This window comes from Lissotriton vulgaris, chromosome 3_1, assembly GCF_964263255.1.
Source record: "Lissotriton vulgaris chromosome 3_1, aLisVul1.2, whole genome shotgun sequence".
In the NCBI taxonomy this organism is placed as follows: Eukaryota; Metazoa; Chordata; class Amphibia; order Caudata; family Salamandridae; genus Lissotriton; species Lissotriton vulgaris.
In genome coordinates this window covers 2,019,564,198-2,019,590,183 of record NC_141689.1, presented here as the reverse complement: position 1 = coordinate 2,019,590,183, position 25,986 = coordinate 2,019,564,198, and the positions used below count along the sequence as shown (strand labels likewise).

The window sequence follows — 25,986 nt, the reverse complement described above, 5'->3', positions numbered from 1 at the left end:
AGGTCATTTTACGCATGTGTATCATAGATATAGTATCGTAATTGAGATTCTGACCTGTACAGAGAGCCAGTGGAGCCTTTTTTAGTTGAATTTTTACTGGTTGGTACGTACAAAAAAACAATCATTATGTAGAATTCTCAGCTTTCTGAAGTCTTTTGATGGGTGTATGTAGACCAATGCAGGAGATGCTACTGTAGGGAAGAAGCAGTCTGACTACATAGTTTTCTGTTTTTTTCAATGGCATAAAGATCTACGAATCGTATCTGCAGCAATGTGGAATTCATAGCAGCGTCAATTTGGGTGATTAAGTATGTTTGATTCCCACCTCTATTCTTATGGGAAATGTATTGCCAAAGAAATTATTACGGTGCACAGAGCGAAGTAATTGTTTTTAAGACATCGTAAGGAGTTTAAGTACTATAATTCAAGCACTGGACGTGTTCAGTGTTGTGTCATATGTCTATCTTGATGGCCTTTAGGACTTTACACATACCAAATAACTAGTCCTTTCCCCCTAGACACAGAGATATATTTGTGTCCTTGGCATCTGAGTGGAAGTGAAGAGGTGGGAGAAGAAGTAGATTCATGAGGGAATTCATATAAATGTTGAACAGCACTGGTGAAAGTGGGGAGCCTGCAGATACTTCAGAGGCGACTGGGTTGGGAGGTGACACTGGGTCACCAAGACTTACACTTTGGTTGTGGTCAGACAGCAATGATTCAATGCACCTTAATGTTCCATTTGAGACTTTAGCAACTTACTGGAGACACTGGAGTAGAATTTTGCCATCAACAGGAGCAAGCCAGATTTGTGCACCGTTTGAAGGTGGGAAGGCATCTAGGGCCCCTTCTAATTAGGGCTGTGCATAATTTGTATTAAGTGACTACCATCTCACATAGAACCTCCCCAATGAGTTTCCCATAGTTTGAGCAGCTAGTGTCATCTGCTGTGCCTACGCAGCTGCATAATTGTATTGTGCAGCAATTGATTGGATGATTGGTTCTTTCACATTTTTTGTCTTGAAGAAATGATGGGACACCTTCGCTGAGCTTACGCCATTTTCTTCATCAAGTGTTTTATTTTGATTGATATTTGTTTAATTTTCTCGTCAAAAGTGTTTTTCAAGATGATACATGTCAAGGATCGTCCTTCCCGAACAATTTGTAATGTACAAATATGCCTAGTTCACATATCTTTACCACATCACAGACAAGGTAATAGACAGTGGAGGAGAAAAGTTATGCAAGTTCATATTTTGCCATGAAATATTAGTAAAAATTTAAATATCACAATAAAAGCATCTTAAAATTCAAACTTTCATGCAAAAGCATACATATTGGAAAACTATATGTAACACTTGAATGTCTTGTGCGAACGAAGGACATTTCACGAATGAAAAACTACACCCAGCCCTGCTTCTGATAGAAGGCACAGTGAACCAGGCGCAATGAACCTAGCACAGTGCTTTAAAATGAATGCGCAGTTTGACTGGAAGCCAGTATAACCGGCGTCGGCAGTGGACAAATGGTGACATTTGTAGACCTGTTACAACCATACAATCATATTCTGTATTCTCTGCAGCGTTATAATATGGCCTCCAGGGAAGGGAAATTGACAGTCTTAGCTTAGTCCAAGCAAGAGAGGACCGGTGACCCAAACACTGTGGCATAAACCCCGATGGGAGACATAGTAGGTATTGAAAATCTAAAAACAGAATGTCTGAAGCTTAGAAATTTGGAAAGGATTAAATCAATCAATCAATCAAGACATTTGTAGAGCGCACTACTTACCCGGAGGGTCTCAAGGCGCTTGGGGGGGGGGGGGGGAGGGGGGGGTTGCTGCTACTGCTCGAACAGCCAGGTCTTGAGCTTCTTCCTGAAGGAGAGGTGGTCCTGGGTCCGCCGCAGGTCAGACGGGAGGGAGTTCCAGGTCTTGGCGGCCAGGTAGGAGAAGGACCTTCCTCCTGTTGTCGTTCTTCGGATGCGGGGGACGGCGGCGAGGGCGTGACTGGCTGATCGGAGATGGCGTTTGGGAGCGTAGAAGTTGATGCGGTTGTTGAGGTAGCTCGGGCCTTGATCGTGTAGGGCTTTGTGTGCGTGGGTGAGGAGACGGAAGGTGATTCTTTTGTTGACGGGGAGCCAATGCAGGTTTCTCAGATGTCCGGAGATGTGGCTGTGTCGTGGGATGTCGAGGATAAGTCTGGCTGAGGTGTTCTGGATCCGCTGGAGTCTCTTCTGGAGCTTGGCGGTGGTTCCGGCGTAGAGGGTGTTGCAGTAGTCCAGACGGCTGGTGACGAGGGCCTGGGTGACCGTCTTCCTAGTCTCGGTGGGGATCCACCGGAAGATCTTCCGTAGCATGCGCAGGATGTTGAAGCATGACGAGGAGACGGCGTTGACTTGTCTGGTCATGGAGAGGGAGGAGTCCAGGATGAAGCCCAGGTTGCGTGCGTGGTCTGTCGGTTTGGGTGCGGTGCCCAGGGCGGGGGGCCACCAGGAGTCGTCCCAGGCGGAGGGCGAGGAGCCCAGGATGAGGACTTCCGTCTTGTCTGAGTTCAGTTTCAGGCGGCTGGTCGTCATCCACTCGGCTACGTTTTTCATCCCTTCGTGAAGGTTGGCTTTGGCGGCGGCGGGGTCGTTGGTCAGGGAGAGGATCAGCTGGGTGTCGTCAGCGTAGGAGATGATGTTGAGGTTGTGTTGGCGTGCGATGGCCGCGAGGGGGCTCATGTAGACGTTGAAGAGGGTGGGGCTCAGCGAGGATCCTTGAGGGACGCCGCAGATGACTTCGGTGGCTTCTGACTTGTACGGTGGTAGACGGACTCTCTGTGTTCTTCCGTCGAGGAAGGAGATGATCCATTCCAGTGCCTTCTCCTGGATTCCGACGTTGCTGAGGCGCTGCACTAGGGTGCGGTGGCAGACAGTGTCGAATGCCGCGGAGAGGTCTAGGAGGATGAGGGCCGCTGTTTCTCCGTTGTCCATCAGGGCTCGGATGTCATCGGTGGCAGCGATGAGGGCGGTCTCGGTGCTGTGGTTGGTTCGGAAGCCAGACTGTGAGCGGTCGAGGGATCCATTCGTCTCGAGGAAGGCGGCCAGCTGTTTGTTGACGGTCTTTTCGATGACTTTGGCTGGAAACGGGAGGAGCGAGATGGGGCGGTAATTCTTGAGTTCGGTGGGGTCTGCTGTAGGTTTCTTGAGTAGGGCGCTGAGTTCGGCGTGCTTCCAGCTCTCCGGGAAGGTGGCGGTGTCGAAGGAGGTGTTGATGATGTCCCGCAGGTGGGGTGCGATGACAGCGTCGGCCTTGTTGAAGACGTGGTGAGGGCAGGGGTCGGTTGGAGATCCGGAGTGGATGGAGTTCATCATGCGGACGGTGTCTTCGGTGCTGATCGGAGTCCAGGCGCGGAGGGTGGTGGTGGGGGGCGGTGGTTCGGTCGTGGCATGCGTCGGTTGGGTGCTAAAGCTGTTGTGTATGTCCGCGATCTTGTTGTGGAAGTAGGAGGCGAGGGAGTTGCAGAGGTCTTGCGACGGGGTGATGTCGTTGTTTCCGGCGTTGGGGTTGGAGAGCTCTTTCACGATGTTGAAGAGTTCTTTGCAGTTGTGTGCGTTGTTGTCCAGCCGATCCTTGAATGCAGTTTTCTTGGTGGCGCGGATCAGTTGGTGGTGCTTCCGGGTGGCAAGCTTGAGGGTAGTCATGTTGTCTGGTGTTGGTTCCCTTCTCCAGGCTTTCTCGAGGGCTCAGCAGTTCTTCTTGGAGCTCTTGAGTTCGTCGGTGAACCATGGGGCCTTCTTGCTGCCGGGTCTGCTGGGCGGGGTCCTCAGTAGGGCGAGTTCGTCCGCGCAGTTGCTGATCCACTTCGTGAGGTTGTCGGCGGCCTGGCTGGGATTCGCTGCGCTGGCGGGAGGGTGCTGGCTCAGGGAAGCGGCGAGCTGGTCGGCTGTGATCTTGTTCCAGCTTCTTCGAGCAACCTGTTGCTGGTGGTGGAGGATCGTCGTTCTTTTGAAGGTGAAGTGGACGCAGCTGTGGTCCGTCCAGTGGAGTCCGGTGGCGTGGCTGAAGGCGATGTCTTTGCTGGATGAGAAGACGGCGTCGAGTGTGTATCCGGCGAGGTGGGTGGGGGTGGACACCATTAAAGGATAATTCTTCGAGGAGACTATCAAACACGCTTTGTTTATTCCACTCACTCTTCACATGGAAAAACCTTGACGTTCAGAGACACTATAAACTGCTGTAGTTCTACGAAAAACCTTTCATGATTCAAAATTAAGCACAGGTTTTGGAGCTGCTGAAGCAGTGGGGACCTTCACCTCCTTGATGAATCCTATTTCTTTGGAAGATCCAGTCCTACAAGGCATGTTGGTTTTGCTTTCTGAGGTAGGCAGCCACTGGTGCCATGCACTTGCTAAACATTCGGTGGGCTGACTTTAGGCTGAATAATAGCTTCTTGAACAGTTTTGACTGCAATAGATTAACACAATTACCAGAAGAGTTTTGGAAGAAGTAACAGGAAAAATCCTTTTTGAAGATCAACACTAACCAGTGACTGCCTGCTGTCGTAGAGAGATAACTGTTTTTTGACCTATTGCTGAGTTGCCTCAAGTCCATGAAACTAGACTCAGGGAGGACCTCCACAGTCAACCTCAGGCCAGGGCGTGAAGGACATTCTTCGATCAGCTTATGTTAGAGCATCAAGAAACACCAGAAAACCCTTCAGCCAAGATGACAGAAAAATAATTTAAGGAGTGATTGTGGGGCATTCCTATAAGGGTGGTGAAAGGAGTCACAGAAAAGTACCAGAAATACAAATGAACTGACTTTCCCATTCCAGATATTTTCCATCAAGGAGAACAACAAGATTATGGAGGTCGACACTGCACTGGTTAAGCAGTGCTAAGTGTCCGTCTAAGCATGAACTAAAGGAGATCAGAAAGAGAGAAAGCCCACCAGAATAATTTCGAAGTGAAAGAAGAAAACAAGTTACTTACCTGTTACTTTGGTTCCCCAGTATTGGTAACTTTCATAGATTTCCACGCTTTGTATCATTCCCCGTCGTCAGAATGGGAGCCTGGGTAAATAAAAAATACCATAGCTATAGGTACAAAAGAGAAAACTAGGCCTAGGCCTCATCTCATTTTGTAGCTTATCCACCTCTTTTTGTAAAAGATGTGAGAAGTTGGCCTGATATTCAGTGTTCACTATTCTAGTGATCACTATGTATCAGTCCAAACAACCCTTATGGTGATTGGTTGTAAGTCAACCGATAGACCAGCTATCCTAGTAGCATGGACAAGAGCAGTCTTCGGGCTAAACTCTAGAGAGCGTGTTAAGCCAGCTGTTATACCATCACATATACCCCTTGAACACCAAGTGAAAGGACACCACACAAGTGTTATGAAAATAAACTGTGTATTTATTTAGATCACAACAGCCCTGTGCTCTTTATGAGGACAGGGTACTAAGCACACAACAAAACTCTTACGAAAATACTTTAAGTTGCACAATTTACAAAAATGACCGAGGGGCACGAAAAACCATATACTATGGAAGTGGAATGCGAAATTACTAGCAGGTAAGTACTGGACTAATAGGCTTTGGAATCGCTAGGACTACGTTACTGAACCTTCAGATTACTAGTAGGAGGCCTAGGGGACTCGGGTGCAGAGTGTGCACTCTCACGCGGGACGCGGGACAAAGTCTATGGAGGCTAGTAAAAGCAAAGTTAGTGTTCTCGGGCGAACCCGACTAGGTAGGTCAAAAACGTAAGTGGATCTGGACCCTTGGATAGTGAGGCTATGCTGGGGCACCGAAATGCCGAAGTTACCTAGCCCAGGGGCTGCGGCTGCATAGGTCTGAAAAGACGTCGGGAATCCTCGTTGACGAACCAGGATCCTGAAGAAAGAAGTTGCTGGCAGGCGACCAGTGAAGATTGTTCGGTGGATCCAAGCCTGCATCGAAGATGGAAGACACCTGAAAGCAGAGGGGACCAAGTTCTTAATCACTAGCCAGTGATTGCGTGGGCACCAGGATGGCACCGGGCGAAGTCACCTCGACCAGGTGAGTGGGTGACGCTGGGCTCTGCAGTCTCACGGACCAGGAGGCGTTGTCGGCGACCAGGATGGAGGTGCGAGCTGTCCCACGATGGTTGATGCTGTCGACGTCGCTGGACCCAGGATTGGGGCAACAAGTCTTGGCAAATTCAAGCCCACGCGGTGGACCTAAAATGACGTCTGGAGTGGACCAGGAGGGTCCGGGGTGCTCCTCTTTTGGAAGGGAGCAAGGGCCAGTCTGGAGCAACCAGACTAGCAGTGGTGATGTCGTCGGTCGTCGTCGAGAAGGCCACAAGCCAGCGGGCTAGTAGCCAGACAACGCGGTGAGCAGCCAAAAAGCAGAAGGGCCCCACGCAGATCTCGTGGATGCTGGGGGGCTGGACTTCGGTGCTGGAGCTGCTCAGGATCGGGGCTTCTGGGACCCCAAAGCACTCACCAGAGGATCTCTCGGCGGTCGTGCTGGATAGAAGTCGTGCAGTTCTGATGATGGCCGGTCCCTCGAGGTCTCGTCGCACCTACGGTTCTCAGCTTAGCTGTAGAGGTAGGTAGAGGTCAGAGGTGCCAGGGAAGCCGGGTCTCGTTGAGCTGGTCAGTCGGATTCCGGAGGAAGGACGTGCAGCAAACCGCAGAGTTCTTAGATGATGCCTGCGGATGCAGGGTGACTACTCCTTAGCCACAAGGGAGAAATCTTGAGAAGAAGTCGAGAGTTCCTTTCGTAGAAAGTAGTTTCTTGATTCAAAGATCTAATTTGGAAGGGTCCCCGCTCCTGCCTTTATCCTAAAGAAAGGGGTGGGTACGCGACTAGGTCCTGCCCTAGGAGTGGGACCAGGAAGGGGGGTGGTTACACCCCTCTCCCATGCTGGACTTTCCCCAGGCCAGGGGCTGGTGTGCCCCTGGAACTGGTTCTAGCCGGCAGATGCGTAGTGAGCACCGGGGTGCCACTTGCAGTCACCTTCCTGTAAAGCCCTGCCTACCCAGGATACACAAAACCCTGTCTGGGATGGTGCTAGCACCGCCCCTGACAGGAAACCCTTTGTCCAAGCTCCCCTCGCTGGAAGGACTCCCAGCTGCAGGGGGTCAGACTCGTGTCTGTGGTGGCAGCATCCATTCTGTGATGCTGAGGCTTGAGTTAACTTTAACCGGGGTTCACAGTTACATACATGTCGTGTCCCTCTAGAAGGGTGGAATGCTAACCCCGTCGCCAGAATTGGCGAGGGGTTAGTATTCCAATTCGTATGACACCTTACTCGACATGTTTTGATAAAGCGATACCAGAGATAGCATTTAACCGCGAGGATTATAATGCACTTAAGAGTATATGGTATGCGTTATCATGGAACAGCTATAAGGACTTGGTTCCGCAAGCTGCAAACGGGCTCAGCTCATGCCAGAGCACCATCTCACACGATTCCAAGCACTCTGCCTTCAGGATTGTTAAGGCCTGCCATAGGAGTGACTGATAGGAATCTGTGTGTCCATTTTTAGGGTTAGATATAGGTATACTATATCTAAAGCAAAGGGTGATTACACCACCTTGCCCCAGCTGTCGTGCAGCCAGTTATGTCAGGTTTAGATGGACAGCTAGGGGTGGCATAATACATGCTGCAGCCCCTGGTAGGCCCTGGGTACACCTATGCCCTGAGTTACAGGGTCTGATAAGGTGGCCCAGTACCAATTGGTAAATGCACCTAAGGTACATGGAATCCATTTTAGAGAGAGAGCAGTAGGCCTGGGGTCCTGATTGGCAGGGTCCCAGGCCAACTAAGTCGGAAAAGCAGCAAAACACCAGGCAAAAAGTTGGGGGCAACCATAGTCAGGTATCCACCTTCCTACACAACCCTCCCTCCCCCCCAAACGAAAGGAGATATGGCTATCCTTGACCAGGTAAGCCTATATTGCCTGAGTGGCCATATGAGGTGGTACCTGCACTGGCATGGTTACCCCCTGTATCATGGTCCACTAAGCAACCCCTCACCCTAAGGGTATCTGAGGGTCTCCACCATAGGGAATCACTACCTGTGGTGTGCTTTGGCAAAGTAATAGGCTGGTGTGAGAATGGAGTACTGAAGTGAGACTCCACTACTGTTGGGCTCAACTTCCTCCAATCACTATCCACCATATGTGCCTTTCTTTCCAGTTCTGAGTTGCTATGAGCTCTCAGGGTCAACCTCTGGCTACCTAAAGCTGGAGGCTGAGTCCCTCTTTTTGGCTTACTGGAGGGACAGGTCAGGTTTGGGGTTTTTAGGCCCCAGGTTTGGCTGTGCCCAGCAGTGACCAGCTGTGGGAGTTCCCTAACTAAGTTTAAGGGGGATCCCTCAGGAGTTTGTTTTATTTTCACTTGGCTAGGACTACTAGCTTTAGTGATCCTAATCTGCTGATGGGGAAGTTCTTTTGGACAGGGGGCCCTTTGGGGTCCACCACTGGCCTCCCTGACCTTTACAGCCCTGGGCTGATTGAGGCAGGGTAGAGAGGTGCAGGTTACCTGCTCCAGACTGGGTCCCACCTGGGAAGGGTCCACTGCCATCAGGGGCACTGCCAGGCTAGGCCTGACTACCTCTGGGACAGTTCCTTCACCAGGGGTAGAGTCAATTCCCTGAGGAGGCTGGCTCTCACCTAGTGTCTGGGAGGGGGAAGACTTTTCTTCCTCCTCAATGCTCTCAGTTTGGGTGGAGTGGTCCATTGTTTCAGGCTTCACAACCCCACTATCTGTCTGAGTAGAGGCTGAGACCATTTCAGCCTTACCAACCTTTTCAGGAGGGCACTCAGTCTGTGTTTGGGCTGTGACTGTCACAGCCCTCCTATCCTGTTCAGGAAAGTCTGTCTGGGCCTGGGCAGTGGCTACCACTGCTCTTCCAACCTTTTCAGGGAGGAATGGTGCTGGGACTGGGGCTGTAGCTATTACTGCCCCACTAACCTTTCTGGGTAGGCCTATCATCCTGGAGTGAGTTTCTTGCTCCACCTCAGCCCATGCTGAGAGTTCCAGGTCATTCCCCAGTAAGCAATCTACAGGTAGGTTATCTGTCACTGCCACTCTCATGGGCCCTGTGACATTACCCTAACTGAGCTCGACTACTGCCATGGGATGCCTTCTTTTCACTCCATGAACGTCTGTCACCTGATAAAGGTAACCAGGGGTCAGTTGAGCAGAGGGGACCAGATGGTCAATCCCCATGGTGATGCTGGCCCCTGTGTCTCTGTATGCCTCAACTTTCTGACCATTGATAAAGGGCTCTTGTCTATACTTTCCCAAAATGTGGGAACCAGTAGTGAAGTTGGCAAACCCCATGCCAGTCTCACAGACAAGAGTGTTGTTAGGGGACCTGGCTAGGCCATAGTCCACCTGGTTTCCCAAAGTAATGCCCACCACATTCTTGGGGGCACTCCCACCACCTGGGGGATTACCACTAGTGGTAACAGGAGGTCTGGGAGTATTACTTTGGGGTATGTTCTCCTTATTGTTGTTGGCCTTGGGACAACTGCTGTCACTTTTGTAATGGCCTACCTGTTTGCAGGTATGACAATAAGGTTTCTTTTGGGTTTTGGGAGAAGTTTGGGACCCACCCTTTTCAGAGGAATTTTGGGGCCCTGTGGTTTGATCAGAAGATTTATTCCCACCCTTCTCCTGAGGCTTGGTTGATTCCTTCTTTTGGTCACCACCCTGGTTCTTAGGTCTGACCCTGGTTCTGACCCATTTGTCTGCCCTCTTACCCAATTCTTGTGGAGAGGTCAGATCAGAGTCTACCAGGTGTTGGTGTAATAACTGGTTCTGACAATTACTTAAGATTTGCTCTCTCATAATTAGATTGTACAATCCTTTAAAATCAGTAACCTTACTTCCCAGTAGCCAGCCTTCAAAAGCCTTAGTGGCACAATCAACAAAGTCAGTCCAATCCTGAGACTGAGTTTTCTGGGTGTCTCTGAACATCAACCTGTACTGTTCAGTGGTTAAACCAAACCCATCAACCAGTGTATTCTTCAGGACTTGGTAATTGTTAGCATCCTCAGCTCTAGTAGTGAGGAGCTTATCTCTACCTTTGCCTTCAAAGGAGAGCCACAAGATAGCTGCCCACTGACTCTGGGGGACACACTGTACAGTGCAGGCTCTCTCCAAAGCAGTCATCCATTTGTGGATATCATCCCCTTGTTTAAAGGGGAGCACTATCTTACTCAGGTGTCTAGTGTCTAAACTCCTGTCTTTTTCTCTTGGGAGAATGCTGCCACCAGTGGGGTCTGCCCCACACAATTTCTGCTCTCTAGCAAAGGCAAGCCTCTCTTTGGCCAGGGCAAGTTCTTCCCTTTCAATCCTCAGATTGGCTTCCCTCATCTTAGCTTCATGCTCCCTTCTCTTAGGGGATGACATCCCTCTATGAGAAGAGGTCTGAGAGCCATTGGTTCGAATGGATCTGTTAGAGCCTCTAGATAGAGACCTAACTCGTCCATTCCCAATGTTAAGTCTGCCTGAGAGTGGCCCTGGGGGTGCCCCAAATCCATTCTCATGCCTACTTAAGTTGGTCCTAGTGAGTCTACTGACTTCTACCTGACCTTTGTCTGCCTCCTCCCCTGACAACTCATCCTCATCCTCCACCTCATCATCATCTGCCTCCTGGAGGGGGTGATCATGGCTATCAAAGGGACCCTGTAAGGGGGGCATATTCCCATCTGGATGAGAAGAATCTGTGTTGGCAGACCTCCTGGCATCATAAGTCTCTAAGAGACCAATCAGAAAAGGAATGGTAGGGTTGGAACCCTGTTTTAGCTTCCTGGATGTACGGATTTGTCTCATCTCCTGGAAGCTAAGAGCAGCATATCTGGAAGTGACCTGTGGAGGGTCCACAACCACAAGAGGGGTCTCTGAAGACTCTCCGTGGTTAGACATGCTTCTAGTGTGGTGTAAGTGATGCACCTACCTACACTATTTGTTTGCCTACTGATCCCTTGCTAAGAGTTGTAGTCAAGGTGTGCTAAGCCTTGTTAAACTACAACAGCTGGTTCAGTAGAACTCAGAGTATTCTAAGCTAAGTTATATGTACCTTACCTTATGTGATCTTTCACAAAGATATTCTTAGGATACGTGTGGTAAAACAACAGCAAGCTCAAATCCCAACCGCTGCTCACCAATGTGAGAAGTTGGCCTGATATTCAGTGTTCACTATTCTAGTGATCACTATGTATCAGTCCAAACAACCCTTATGGTGATTGGTTGTAACTCAACCGATAGACCAGCTATCCTAGGAGCATGGGCAAGAGCAGTCTTCGGGCTAAACTCTAAAGGGCGTGTTAAGCCAGCTGTTATACCATCACATATACCCCTTGAACACCAAGTGAAAGGACACAACACAAGTGTTATGAAAATAAACAGTGTATTTATTTAGATCACAACAGCCCTGTACTCTTTATGAGGACAGGGTACTAAGCACCCAACAAAACTCTTACGAAAACACTTTAAGTTGCACAATTTACACAAATGCCCGAGGGGCACGAAAAACCATATACTATGGAAGTTGAATGCGAAATTACTAGCAGGCAAGTACTGGACTAATAGGCTTTGGAATCGCTAGGACTACGTTACTGAACCTTCAGATTACTAGTAGGAGGCCTAGGGGACTCGGGTGCAGAGTGTGCACTCTCACGCGGGATGCGGGACAAAGTCTATGGAGGCTAGTAAAAGCAAAGTTAGTGTTCTCGGGCGAACCCGACTAGGTAGGTCCAAAACGAAAGTGGATCTGGACCCTTGGATTGTGAGGCTATGCTGGGGCACCGAAATGCCGAAGTTACCTAGCCCAGGGGCTGCGGCTGCATAGGTCTGAAAAGATGTCGGGAATCCTCGTTGACGAACCAGGAGCCTGAAGAAAGAAGTTGCTGGCAGGCGACCAGTGAAGATTGTTCGGTGGATCCAAGCCTGGATCGAAGATGGAAGACACCTGAAAGCAGAGGGGACCAAGTTCTTAATCACTAGCCAGTGATTGCGTGGGCACCAGGATGGCACTGGGCGAAGTCACCTCGACCAGGTGAGTGGGTGACGCTGGGCTCTGCAGTCTCACGGACCAGGAGGCGTTGTCGGCGACCAGGATGGAGGTGCGAGCTGTCCCACGATGGTTGATGCTGTCGACGTCGCTGGACCCAGGATTGGGGCAACAAGTCTTGGCAAATTCAAGCCCACGCGGTGGACCTAAAATGGCGTCTGGAGTGGACCAGGAGGGTCCGGGGTGCTCCTCTTTTGGAAGGGAGCAAGGGCCATTCTGGAGTAACCAGACTAGCAGTGGTGATGTCGTCGGTCGTCGTCGAGAAGGCCACAAGCCAGCGGGCTAGTAGCCAGACAACGCGGTGAGCAGCCAAAAAGCAGAAGGGCCCCACGCAGATCTCGTGGATGCTGGGGGGCTGGACTTCGGTGCTGGAGCTGCTCAGGGTCGGGGCTTCTCGGACCCCAAAGCACTCACCAGAGGATCCCTCGGCGGTCGTGCTGGATAGAAGTCGTGCAGTTCTGATGATGGCCGGTCCCTCGAGGTCTCGTCGCACCTACGGTTCTCAGCTTAGCTGTAGAGGTAGGTAGAGGTCAGAGGTGCCAGGGAAGCTGGGTCTTGTCGAGCTGGTCAGTCGGATTCCGGAGGAAGGACGTGCAGCAAACCGCAGAGTTCTTAGATGGTGCCTGCGGATGCAGGGTGACTACTCCTTAGCCACAAGGGAGAAATCTTGAGAAGAAGTCGAGAGTTCCTTTCGTAGAAAGTAGTTTCTTGATTCAAAGATGATCTAATTTGGAAGGGTCCCCGCTCCTGCTAGCACCGCCCCTGACAGGAAACCCTTTGTCCAAGCTCCCCTCGCTGGAAGGACTCCCAGCTGCAGGGGGTCAGACTCGTGTCTGTGGTGGCAGCATCCATTTTGTGATGCTGAGGCTTGAGTTAACTTTAACCGGGGTTCACAGTTACATACATGTCGTGTCCCTCTAGAAGGGTGGAATGCTAACCCCGTCGCCAGAATTGGCGAGGGGTTAGTATTCCAATTCGTATGACACCTTACTCGACATGTTTTGATAAAGCAATACCAGAGATAGCATTTAACCGCGAGGATTATAATGCACTTAAGAGTATATGGTATGCGTTATCATGGAACAGCTATTAGGACTTGGTTCCGCAAGCTGCAAACGGGCTCAGCTCATGCCAGAGCACCATCTCACACGATTCCAAGCACTCTGCCTTCAGGATTGTTAAGGCCTGCCATAGGAGTGACTGATAGGAATCTGTGTGTCCATTTTTAGGGTTAGATATAGGTATACTATATCTAAAGCAAAGGGTGATTACACCACCTTGCTCCAGCTGTCATGCAGCCAGTTGTGTCAGGTTTAGATGGCCAGCCAGGGGTGGCATAATACATGCTGCAGCCCCTGGTAGGCCCTGGGTACACCTATGCCCTGAGTTACAGGGTCTGTTAAGGTGGCCCAGCACCAATTGGTAAATGCACCTAAGGTACATGGAATCCATTTTAGAGAGAGACCAGTAGGCCTGGGGTCCTGATTGGCAGGGTCCCAGGCCAACTAAGTCGGAAAACCAGCAAAACACCAGGCAAAAAGCTAGGAGCAACAATAGTCAGGTATCCACCTTCCTACAAAAGAGACCAAACTTTCTTCAACAACCAATCAGAAGAGACTCACCCCATAGAACCCTCCTGAGAGAGCCTCAGATTTTCGTAGCCGTTGTGTAACAGCAATCATCTCAGTAAAAAAGGCCAAGCTTTCCCAGGGGAGGAGGGTGGGCGCATGGAATCCATGAAAGTTACCAATACTGGGGAACCAAAGTTACAGGTAAGTAACTTGTTTTCTTGCCCCAGTATTGGAACTTTCATAGATTCCCATGCTTTGTATCAGAGTAGCAAACAGTAAGCCATAAAAGCACATTTTGTTACATGAATACCGTTACATGTTAACATAGTGACCCTCACAGGAAACAAATCATAAATGTTACCATAGCAAGGAATACAACAAGTGATACAAAATGTGCAATACAGGAAGGAGGGATTGTAGGGAAAGCTCACCTCTCATTGAAAATGTTTCTCAGGACTGCCTGTCCAACAGCTGCATCATCCTGCATGGAAGAATCCAGTCAGTAGTGCTTCGTGAAGGTGTGGGTACTGCTCCACGTAGCTGCTCTACAGATGTCCTTGATAGGGACGCCTGAAAATAGAGCCACTGACGATGCCACAGATCTCGTTGAATGAGTACGAACTCGTCTTTCAAGCAGCTTGCCCGCTTCCTGATGGCAAAATTGGATAGCATTGGAAATCCAACGAGAAATACTGTGCTTTGACAGCTGAAATCCCTTCCGCGGAGCACTATAAGAGGCAAACAGTTGAGAAGACTTCCTGAAAAGTTTTGTGCGTTCCAGATAAAATTTCAGACACCTTTGAATATCCAAAGAATGCAAAGACCTCTCAGCTGGTGTAGAAGGTCGTGGGAAAAAAGACTTTAAAATCACCGGCTCATTCAGATGGAACCTTTGGGATGAATTTCGGATTTGTCCTCAGAATCAGAACATCCTTCTTGAACTGTAGAAAAGGTTCTACGATTGTAAAGGCTTGGAGCTCACTTATCTTCCTAGCTGATGTTAAAGCTAACAGAAGAGCCAGCTTCCATGATAGAAATTTAAGGTCCGCTCTATGAATGGGTTCAAATAGGGTTCTCATCAGATGAGCCAAAACCAAATTAAGCTGCCAGACAGGTGGAGGAGGCCGGACCGGAGGAAAAGTCCTGAAAAGGCCCTTTAGGAGCTGTTTGACAATCCTCGCACATCAAAGCAAAGGACCTGAAGACGTCCGCCTGAATCTAGAGATGGCTGCCAGATTTACTTTGACCGAGGAATGAGATAAACCTGATTTAGCCAGAGAAAGAATATATGGCAAAATCTGATGCGGAGCTGAAGTGTATGGGTGAAGATTCTGCCTCTGACACCAGAGACAGAACATTTTCCACTTAGCCCGGTAACTCTTATTTGTACTTGGAGCTCGGGCCTGAGACAGAATATCCTTACACACTCCTTGGTGAGGTTTATATCCTGAAATTCTCTGTACTCAGGAGCCACGCTGTCAATTGGAGTGAGCTTGGATCTGGATGGAGCACATGACCCTGAGACATCGTCAACAGAGACGGAACCAGCTGCAGGTGAATTGGCTGATCCCGAGAAAGTAGGAGGAGTTCCGTGTACCAGAACTGTCGGGCCACGCTGGTGCAGTTAAGATCATTCTGCAAGGTTCCGCTTTGATCTTCCTGATCAGTCTTAGGATCAGGGGTATTGGAGGAAAGGTGTAGAGAAATGCGCCGCACCAGGCAATCGAAAGCGCATTCCCCAAGTACCCCAGATAGTGATCCCTGCTTGGGTAGAGATGGCATTTGGCGTTCTCTGGGGTGCATACTGGTCTATGGTCGGGGTTCCCCAGACTGAGAAGACTTCGTCGAAAATGGCTTGGTCCAATTCCCATTCGTGACTGATCGAACTTCGGTGACTCAGCGCATTCGCTGTTGTATTGAGCGAACCTGCGAGGTTCTCTGCTGTAAGAGCAATGTTGTAGAGAATCGCCCAGTCCCAAATCTCTTGAGCTTCTTTGGAAAGAACCCGGGATCTCGTCCCGCCTTGCTTGTTTACATAGAGCATGGCCGTTGTGTTGTCTGTGCGGACCAGCACTGTATGATTTTGAATCCTTGGCAGAAAGGCCTGCAGGGCCAAGAGAATAGCCTTGAGTTCCAATAGATTGATGTGGAACTTGCGCTGACCTGGGTCCCAATGACCACTCACATGTAACTCCTGCAGAACAGCTCCTCAACCTTCCAGTGAGGCGTCTGTGGTTACCATGGGAGATGGAGGAAGCGTGAAGGTTAAACCCTTTGAGATGTTGTCCTTTACCAGCCACCAGCTGCATGCTTTTTTTCATTGCTGGTGTCACCGTTATCCTGTCGTCGAACGAGCCCTCCGCCTGGTACCATTGCTTGTCCAGCTGCTCCTGCAGTGGACGCATTCGAAGTCTGCAGTGCGGAATCAATGGTATGCAGGATGAGATCGATCCTAGCAGGGACTTGTAGAGCCGGACCGACAGCGATTTCCTCTTTTGCAAGGGACGAGCTGATAGCATAAGTTTGTTCTGACGTTCCTCCGTTGGAAAAGCCTTGCAGCGATTCATGTCCAGGATAGATCCTAGAAACTTTGCTGACCTGGATGGGAGAAGACCGATTTCACTTTGTTGAGTTGAAGGCCCAGGTGGCTGAAAAGTTGGATGCAACTTGTGACCGTCCTAGAAGCTGCTTGGAAGGATGGAGCTTTTATAAGCCAATCGTCTAGGTAGGGAAAGACTTCTAGAGATTGCTTTCTGAGGAACGCCGCCACTGGAGCAAGGACCTTGGTAAATATCCGTGGTGCAGACCTGAGACCAAAGCCAAGCACCTTGAATTGAAAGTGGCTCTTGGCTACTGTGAAGCGTAGGTATTGCCTGTGAGCTGGATGGATCGGTACATGGAAGTATGCGTCCTCTAAATCCAGCATCGCCATGTAGTCCCCTGGATTAAGTAGACGTAGAATATCTTGAAGGGTGACCATCCTGAATGATAGTTTTATGAGATAGGTGTTGAGCTCCCTTAGAGCTAATATTGGACGCCATTTCTCCTCCGTCTTGCGAACCAGAAAGAACCTGGAATAAAAACCTTTCCCTCTTTGGGAGTGAGGGACCGGTTCTATTGCCCCCTTGATGAAGAGTTGGTGGGCTTCGAGACGTAGATGTTTTGACTAGCTGGCGCCAGGAGATCTGGTTGGAGGAAGCTGTTGCAACTCCAAGGTATGGCCACTCCGAATTATATATGTATCAACAAAAGGAGAGGTAGGGCGAAGGGAACACTCTTATTCCCCACTGATCATCATTAACAACAACAGAAGAGTGTTCAGAGATCGTCAGAAAGGGACGGGTTTCAGAGCACAAAGAGAAGAAAGTGGAAACACCCTCTTGATGTTTATAGAAAGCCCTCACTCACCGACCTGGTCGGTGACATGCTTCATTCATCATCAGGCCCCACTGGGAGTGGCCAAGTGCCACCCCAGTGTGCTTCAACGCCAGATTTACTGCGGAGCAGGTAATGTGAAGTTGTGAGTGGCTAAGTGGTTGTGTAAGTGACTAAAGAAAGTGTTAGTGGTGAGATTAAAAATGCCTAATTGTATCAAAAAATTATTTATTGCCTGATCAATAAGACATATTAAAAGTATGTGTGGGAAAACTCAGCCAGATAAATTGCATGGCCTGTTTCCTCTAGATTTAAGTGCTGGTCAACATGTTTCTGCAAATGTCGGTTTTAATTTACCTGCCATTCGTCAGGACTTATAGTGCAATAAACCCCGGCGGTATGGACGCGCTAAGGCCCACCCTAGCAAGGGACGTGAACGTGAAAAATACTATCAAAAAGAAGTGCATCAAAAATGGTAGGTTCTCACAATTTGGAGACCACACAAAAATTAAAATGCACTTGACAGGTGTAAAATTATCACACCATAGACCACGGAGGGGGGTGGTGAAGCAATTGGCACACATCCCTCAGCATCTAGCACCCGCTCGGTACCTGCGCCTGCCCTCGGTATTCAAGACCCACTGGTCTGATGTAATGATTCTCCAGTTTTTCAGGCAATAAGAGATCCTGCCCCCCACTGATGTTATCGGAGTGGTAGGAACAGTAGAAAGAGCCAGGAGGCCGCTATTGATGTTTAGCATTGTCTCTGCCCTGGCGACCTGGATGGCTTTTCCCCTGCTGTCGAGAGAAAGAAGCAGATTGACCTTGCCTCTGTGTATACTGTGGTCTGTAGGACTGTGACGACTGGGAATATGAGGAATAACGTTGTTGGTATCCTCCTCTGTTGTTATAACTCTTCCCCTTTGCTCCTCGGAATGGCACATTACGATTTTGAAGAGTGCCTAAGGACTTGGCCGTTTCAGTGTCCCTTTTTATATCCTGTAAGGCCGCGTCGATATGTTTTCCAAAAAGCATATCACCGTCAAAGGGCATATCCAATATCTTGTTCTGTACTTCAGGGCGAAACCAGGTCGCCCGAAGCAAGCCTTGTCTCCTAAGGACAGCCGAACCTGCTAGGGCTCTAAAAGCCATCGTAGCTATATCCTTGGCGCAGTCCATTATTTCTGCAGAAGACCGCTCACCTTCTTCCAAGACTTTCCGTGCATCAACGTTAGCACTCTTCGGTAACTGGTCTACAAACGGAGCCATATCACACCACATTTGGCGATCGTATCGGCCTAAAATCGCCAGTGCGTTGGAGGCACGAACTAGGAGACTTAACATAGATGAAAACCTCTTCCCCACATTGTCCAGGCGTCTACCCTCTTTGTCTGGTGGAGAGGCCAGAGGAGCTGCCGGGATCTTCGACTTCCTTTGGGCCGCCTGGGAGATCGCGGAGTCCGGCCTTGGCTGGCCAACCAGACACGCAGGACTACCATCCGGTGCCCTGTACTTTTTCTCTAGTTGCGGTAAGACTGGAATGACGGTTGCCGGTGATTGCATAGCTTTCACCCCCTCACACGGTACATGCTCTATGATGGGAATAGAGCGGATGGATCTTTTGTAGGGTTCCTTGAAATCATAAAGGAAAGAGTCTTTTTGAACTGTAGTAAATGTCAGACCAAATTGTTTTGAAGCCCGCTCCTATGTCAGCAGGTGGCGAATCCACTGGATCTGCTGAAGGAGAAGGAGGATCTGGAATTATGTAATCATCGCATTCTCTTTCCAGATTAGGGACCTCCGTTACATTCCCACCATTATCCGAGGAATCATCATCATCATCTTGAACTGTATGCACTTGACCTGATGGCTGACGAACCTCCTCAGGTTCTTGAGTCTGTGGCCGAACCTCCGCTGTAGTGGAAGGTGGTGAAGGTAGAGGAGGCATTTGAATGGTTTCAGGAGTTTGTGAAGGAAACCTTTTCCTGTAGTCCATTAGCATCATCTGCAGGTCTGTTATGAGTGAAGAAGGCACTGCAACCATACCCTGCTGAGATTGCTCTTGAATCCTCTCTCTGAGAGGAGATTGACGCACCTCTTCATAGTATCCATCAGAATCAGAGTCCTGATATTTCACCTGGAGCTGCGACGGACTGTAAGCAACTCCATATGGACCATTATCCTCCTCATCCTCTTCCTCCTCTGAATTATCCTCATCCAACAGTAAAGCAGGAGGGAAGGGTGTCACCCTTCACGGGGACGTCGTATCCGGAGTTATCTGGCGTCATTTTATTGAAATTCGTACTTTTCCCACCGTCGGCGACGAGAGCTCCATCCACGGAGAACTGACCATCGTCGACAAAGGTGTTAGCGTCGACTGCACTGTCGACGAGCTCGTCGTCAGAATTAAAGCTGTCGTCGTCGTTGTCTTCGTCGTCGTCGACACCACCGTCGGCGTCATGCTCGTCGACGTCGAGGATATCAATCTCGTCAACGAGGAAGATAGTCCAATCGTCGACGTTGAGGCTGCTGTGGTCGACACCGTCATCAACGCCATCATCGAAGGTCCCGTTGACGAGGCTGAACTGGCAGTATGATGGATTTTCGCCGTCGTCGTTGACGTACCTGCGGATGTCACCATCCACGAGCGGGTTTTCTTCACAGATTTTGGATCCTGAGGCAGAGAAGCAGGTTTTTTAAAACCTTTTGGTTTCTCTGAAGGTGGAGAGGTAACAGAAGGCGCTTGGGAACCTTTCTGAGTATAAATCACCTCAGCACTCAATCCCACTTTCTCCTTTACACCTCAGTGAGGAGATTTTAGGGGATCAGAACCACCAGACCTATCAGAGATCTTTTGAGTGGACTTAGAAGCAGGCTCAGCAGAGGTTTAAGGGGATGACCTACCCCTTTTTGTTGATCTCCTTGAAGAGGAAGCCGAAGAAGATTCCTCACTGTCGCTGGAAACGACCTCCTTTCTAGACTTCATCTTTTGGAGCCAGGTCAGAAGTCTTCCTTCTCTGTCTCTCAATGTTTTTGTAGAGAAGGTACTGCAGATTTTACATTCTGTAGCCTTGTGGTCTGGGTACAAGCAATAAATGCAATCAGCATGCTTGTCATCTACATACAGACCCTTTTTAGAGCAAGTAGCACAAGCTTTGAACAAGGCGTTCTTTTCCTCATCAGACATTTGAAAGAAAAAAGGTTGTATTTGAAGTTGTAGAAGAAAAACTGAGCAAAGCCCAGTGGAGACTCCCTTAGCACAACGTGCGGTAGAAAATCAGAGGCTCTCTCAGGAGGGTTCTATGGGGTGAGGCTCTTCTGATTGGTTGTTGCAGAAAGTTTGGTCTCTTTTGCAAAAAGAGATGGATAAGCTACAAAATGAGATGAGGCCTAGGCCTAGTTTTCTCTTTTGTACCTATAGCTATGGTATTTTTTATTTACCGAGGCTCCCATTCCGACGACGGGGAATGATACAAAGCATGGGAATCTATGAAAGTTCCAATACTGGGGCAATGTAAACTTGTGCAGTTTAATAAATACTCGCGACTGACACACATCAGATGGTTTAATCAGTGAGGATATGTGATGGTACTCACTGTTTGGAGTGTTTGGAGTACTTCTTTGCTCCTGAGAAGTGCTGGTACTCTTCCGTTAAATGTATTCGAGTTGAGCTGAAAACTACAGGTACTTTTCAAATTAAAGAAATGCAGGCACTCTGTACTGGGCAGTAATTGCCCATTTAAAGCACTGAGTTTAATTCAATGAATGGTCAGTAGGGAGGACAATGTCCATCATGGCCCAGTTCCCCTGGTTCATTTTCACAAAATCTCAGGCCAATAACCTCTGTGTCAACCATTCACATCTTTGCAGGCCAGGGTACCAATGAGTATCTTACAAACCTCTCAAGATGAACTCCCCTTTAAACTATGAAGCTTGTGTCCTCATTTCCTCACCCCTCTAGTGGGAATTCAAGCTACCCTGTATATCAAGCGGCATCAATACAGTGACCTCAAAAACCTCGGTTTTGAAATATTAATCATTACTCATCACATCCTGCCAGTGCTTTATTTGGAGAAAAACATAAGTGGCACGGCTCTCGCCATGAGGCCACTGCAGCTCGTACCAGACATCGCCCCTGTCATGCTGCCAATGATAGTAACAACACAACTTCTAACCTTCAAGTTCCTACAAGTGTGGCAAAATAGACTATTCTGGACCCCCAAAGCTATAAGAATGGGTTGGGCGGCAGACAATAGTTATTTTTAATGTATATTGAATTAATAATTAACTGTTGTAGTCATTTTCTAAATTAGCCAGACAGCGCCACCATGCGGCAGACTGTCACAAGTGATGGTGTTGACAAGTGCTGGTCTCAAGCACTGCAGTGCAAAGCAAACCATTCCACTCTGGCATCATTTCCCAAATTTGCTGCTTTGGGCTCCTGCAATTAGGTAAACTACGACGCATGCTTGAAAGGCTTTGTGACCTTGGATCTCAGTCTCCCCTATAATAATAATAATAATAATAATAATAATAATAATAATAATCAAAGTCTGTTAAAAAATACAACCAGTACATCTAGTATCGTTGTGTGGCTCTGGAGAGCATCTCTCTAACTTCCAGTACTACTGAAGCTTTTTCTGAAATTTCTCTGGAAGACTTCTTCAAGTCCTGTAACATATCAAATAGTGGGGGTCAGTGGGCTACAAGGGAGCGGTAATCTCATATTACTGACCTACTACATCTAGCCTTGGGTCCTGGACTAGGGCGCTACAAACGAAGGACTGGGATGTGGCCCCAAGCAATTGCTATTGAATGAGATCAATTCAAACATTTCATCCATCAATCAATTTGCTCTTGTTGCAGTAGATGGCCCAAGTGTGATGAGTCTGTCCAGACATAGGTAACATGCTCACTGTGCCACAGGACTCAAGTTATACATCACTGATGATACCTAAGAAGGTCGAAACCGGTCTGTAGTTGCTTGTGGTGCCACCAGGAGGGGGCCATGGTCTGGCAGCTCGGGCTGGGCTGCTCCTACATTGGTCCTTGATCCTTGGTCCTAATGGGCCTTAGTACATCAATGGAAAAACTTAAAGCCCTACTGGGGTCCAACCGATGGAGCCGCTCCTCCTCTTTCGCGGGGCAAGTGAGAGCGATTGATTGCCAAGCCTGGAAAGAGTCACAACTTTCAGAAAGGCGGCCACCCAAGTCCTCAGCACCAATTTGTCTAGAGAAGAGGTAGTGGAGTGTGGAGGGACTGAAAGGTTAGAGGTATGCATCAGAAAACCCAAATGACGAGATGGATAAATAACACTGTTACACATGTGATTCTAATACTGTTGTGTTAATGCACCATGCTTACCAGCCAGAATATGGACACTGCAATCTTGTTAATGAATGAACTAACTAATGCAGGAGATCACCGGTAAACCTCCAAGAAATATTATTCATTGGCATCTCTAAATGTTTAGCAGATCCTGTAATTGGGAGAACCTGCCCACTGGATGTAATAATGTAGCAGGTGCTTCTGTCCCTCTAATTATGATAAGGGTTACACCTATCCAACCAGAGCACTCCAGCTACAGTTGAATCCTTGCAAGTTTTTGAAACGTTCTCCTTTACCCCACTGTTATGGAAACTGGTCACCCATCATTCCTGATGTCATACAAGGGGTGCTGATGAATCCGTATTAGAGAAACTCCCAACTTAACCAATTCTCTACATAACTCTGCTTTCCAAGCAAAGTGAAGTATACATTCTTCAAGGGGTGGGAGGTTAGTAAGTGGCCTTGTGGCAAATAATTATTGATAGGTTTGAGGGCTTCCTGGAGAAAAAAACTCTTTAGCTGCTGGGTTGTAAAATCATTTTTACTTTCTGGTTGATGCATATCCTAATTTTTGGTAAATACATCGAGCGATGAAGGTGTCCAGGGTGTGGCATCTTTCTTAACACAGCTGTAGTCCTCTTCGTTTGTTCCAGGGGTGCGATGTTCATTCAGTTCTGGATTTTTTTTATCTGATATTGACAAGTAAAATTACTATAACATTCAACTATGTTGTGCATAGCATTCCTTAGCGAAATGTGTTACGTTGGGATTCATATGGTAAGTGCTGATTAAGTGCTTGCCACTTTTAATACGTGAGACAATATATTTAACCCGCATTGTGAATTAGTGCAACAGCAATGGCACATAACCATGCCAATGAGAACAGTTCCTGGGGCTCAGTACAATCGTTAAGCATATTTTCCTCATTTGTGGAAAAATGTGAAGGAAAGAGGTATTGTAAAGAATGAGGAAATTCCCTTATTACAACGTACTGTCCTTTAGGGTACACTGGGGCAGCTATCATGGATGACATGCAACCTGAAATGCAGGCGTCTGTTTTGATGTTGTTCAGCTCTTTAAGAGAAGCCTCATCCTTATGGAGTTACTCGTTTTAAGAGTACTGTAAGTGCCTTTTGATTTAGAATGCACCTAACCTTGGGCTATAGTCAATCCTATTCAGTTTAGTGGATCTGAAAAATGTGAGAAATCAATTTCATCACTGGTCAACTGTTGTTCACAGCAATATGTTTGTTTGCTTTTTACTAGAAATGGGCGTGGATGGGTTCTGCCTGGGTGGTGAATGAGAGTGTGTTTTTGTACACCACCTCAGATGTCGACTTAGGTGAAGGTAATCACACTGGTGAAAAAATAAGTATGTGTCAAAGTAAGAGTTACTGTGAATGTACGGGGTCTTACAAACCAAAATATCATGTTAGGGAATGATCACTTCCATATCGAAGTCAATGTCTCTTCAGAAGCACACCTCTTTTTTACGTATGTTCAAAACAACCTTTCACCAAAACTTGTGTGACCTACAAGAATTGTCGTTGTGGACAAAATAAACGTTCCTACAATACAAAAAATCTGGAAAGTGGATCAGCTGCAGATCACTAGCTTCCACACAACAAGCAATCCATGAAGTCAAGCATAACATTCAATACCTCAAATTCATTAATGAGAGCTCTCCAAGAGCCAAGATTTTCACACCACCAATCTGTTCTTGAAATATGCAACTTAAGGTCACTTTGTTCTTGCTCCATTGTCATTATTTCTTCCTCCAACCGGAAAACCATCTGGAAGGAAAAATATAGACAAAGGACAATCAACTAAAATATGCATATGATGAAACGATTACCTTTGCTTTAGAGGATAGATCAAAGGACAGGATATTCAGCATAGTGCATCAAAGTATTTATTAACTATAACTCAACCTTCCTAGTCAAACCAAAGGAATCAGATATGTTTAATGATAAGCTAGGTCTGGTAAACTATGGCAAACCTATCAACACCTTATGAATCATTGAGATCAGATCCAAGAGTAGGTGGCAAACAGACTGCAAAATGGAATTTGATAAGGATTGGGAAAGGATACATACGCTTGAACAAAAATGTTTTGTAAAATTCAAGGTGCAAAGAAACGCAATTTAAGGTTCTATACAGAACATATATAAAAACAATCACCCCACATAAATTCAAAAACAAGAAAGATAACTAATGCTACAAACGCGTGGTAGAGTGGGGTGATTACTTTATTCTGATAAAAGAAATGCCACCCCGAAAATAATACTGAATGGAATTACTGGTAAAAATTATGAACCGTTCTGGCATGCATGCGCGGTGAACACCAGAAGCACGTTTGCAATGATTAATGCCTAAACCACAGAAAGGTAAAATAAAATACAAACAGGTAATTAGGTCTCTCCTTCCAGTCAGCTTTTAGATGTCTGGTCGGGGAAAGCTTCACGAGGACCATAACAAAATCCTACAGTGGGCTTAGCACTCTCCCATTGCTTACCATTGGTTGGCTTTATTGTCACTCTCATTTGCTTGCTTCTTATTTGATAGCTTGTCTTCTTTTTGTGTTTGTCCCTCCCCTGGTGCATAGTCTCTTTACCATCATTTTGATTGGCTGCCATGCATACTCCCACTGCACACATTTTGGGAACTACTTCACAAGGGCGCATGTATTTTCATGCTTGCTCATAATGCTTCCCAACCCTCAAATACCCAGCTCCGCAATCTGTGTTGCTTCAAACCCTCCCCGCTTTTCTGTAAAAGCACAGCAATAGGTACATTTCTGCCAGGGTATGGCTAAAGACCAGACTTTAATGGCTGTTTTGTTTTACCAAAAGCAGTCCATATACTGCAGTAAACCTCATGCCTTGGTACACAATAAGCTTTTATGGCTCTAGGGGTGGGGCCTGTTGATGCACTCATTCAGCTAGTGTCTGAGGCAGAAGGTATAATTAACTTGACTGAAAAGGAGAAGTCTCTTCTGGAGTCCCAAAAATCTGCTCCTTGGACTAGTACAGGGGGCCAAATGGCTGAAGCATGTTTTAGTTCCGAGTACTGTGGAAAATAAAGTAGGCATTGGCAAGCATTTTCCTTCAAACTCGCTTATACTTTATAAATTCTGTTCAGAGTTTCCAGAGTGAAAAAGTATTGTAATAATAAGGAATATGATACTTACCAGTATGCATCTGTTCATGGCATGTAGGGCTGCTGACATTCATAACTGTGCATAGATCGCCGCCTAGTCATGGGTCCGGATGATTGCACTTTGTTGTTTTGGAAGAGTCTTCGAAGTATCATGAGATAGGTGACTCCTCCCCTGGACTACCGTGCGCATGGGCATCTTCTCCATCATCAGATTGTTTTTCGCCATTGTGGCAGAGATGGTGATAAGTAAAGAAAGAGATGGCCATGCCAGAGATAATGCTGCAGCTGCAACAGGCACCGGGGAGGAGGGCGGGCGATATGAATGTCAGCAGCCCTACATGCCAAGAACAGATGCATACTGGTAAGTAGCATATTCCGTTCAAGGCATGTGGGCTGCTGAATTCATATCTGTGCATAGACTGTATAGCAGTATCTTCTCTAGCGGTGGCTATCTGTGCCAGCTGCAGCAGTTTGAAAAAGAGTTTTGAGG

The 25,986-nt window shown here is 47.8% G+C and overlaps 1 protein-coding gene across 3 annotated transcripts in view; it reads right to left on the bottom strand.

Annotated features, from left to right (window-relative positions):
- The window catches only part of SNX25 (sorting nexin 25), a 1,510,914-nt gene that overhangs the window by 328,136 nt on the left and 1,156,792 nt on the right, over nucleotides 1-25,986 (bottom strand). For all 3 annotated transcript variants that reach the window (XM_086962502.1, XM_086962503.1, XM_086962504.1), the window contains one exon: nucleotides 23,999-24,130. In XM_086962502.1, the coding sequence (XP_086818628.1) occupies nucleotides 23,999-24,130 (132 nt within the window). The remainder of the gene's footprint in view (nucleotides 1-23,998; nucleotides 24,131-25,986) is intronic.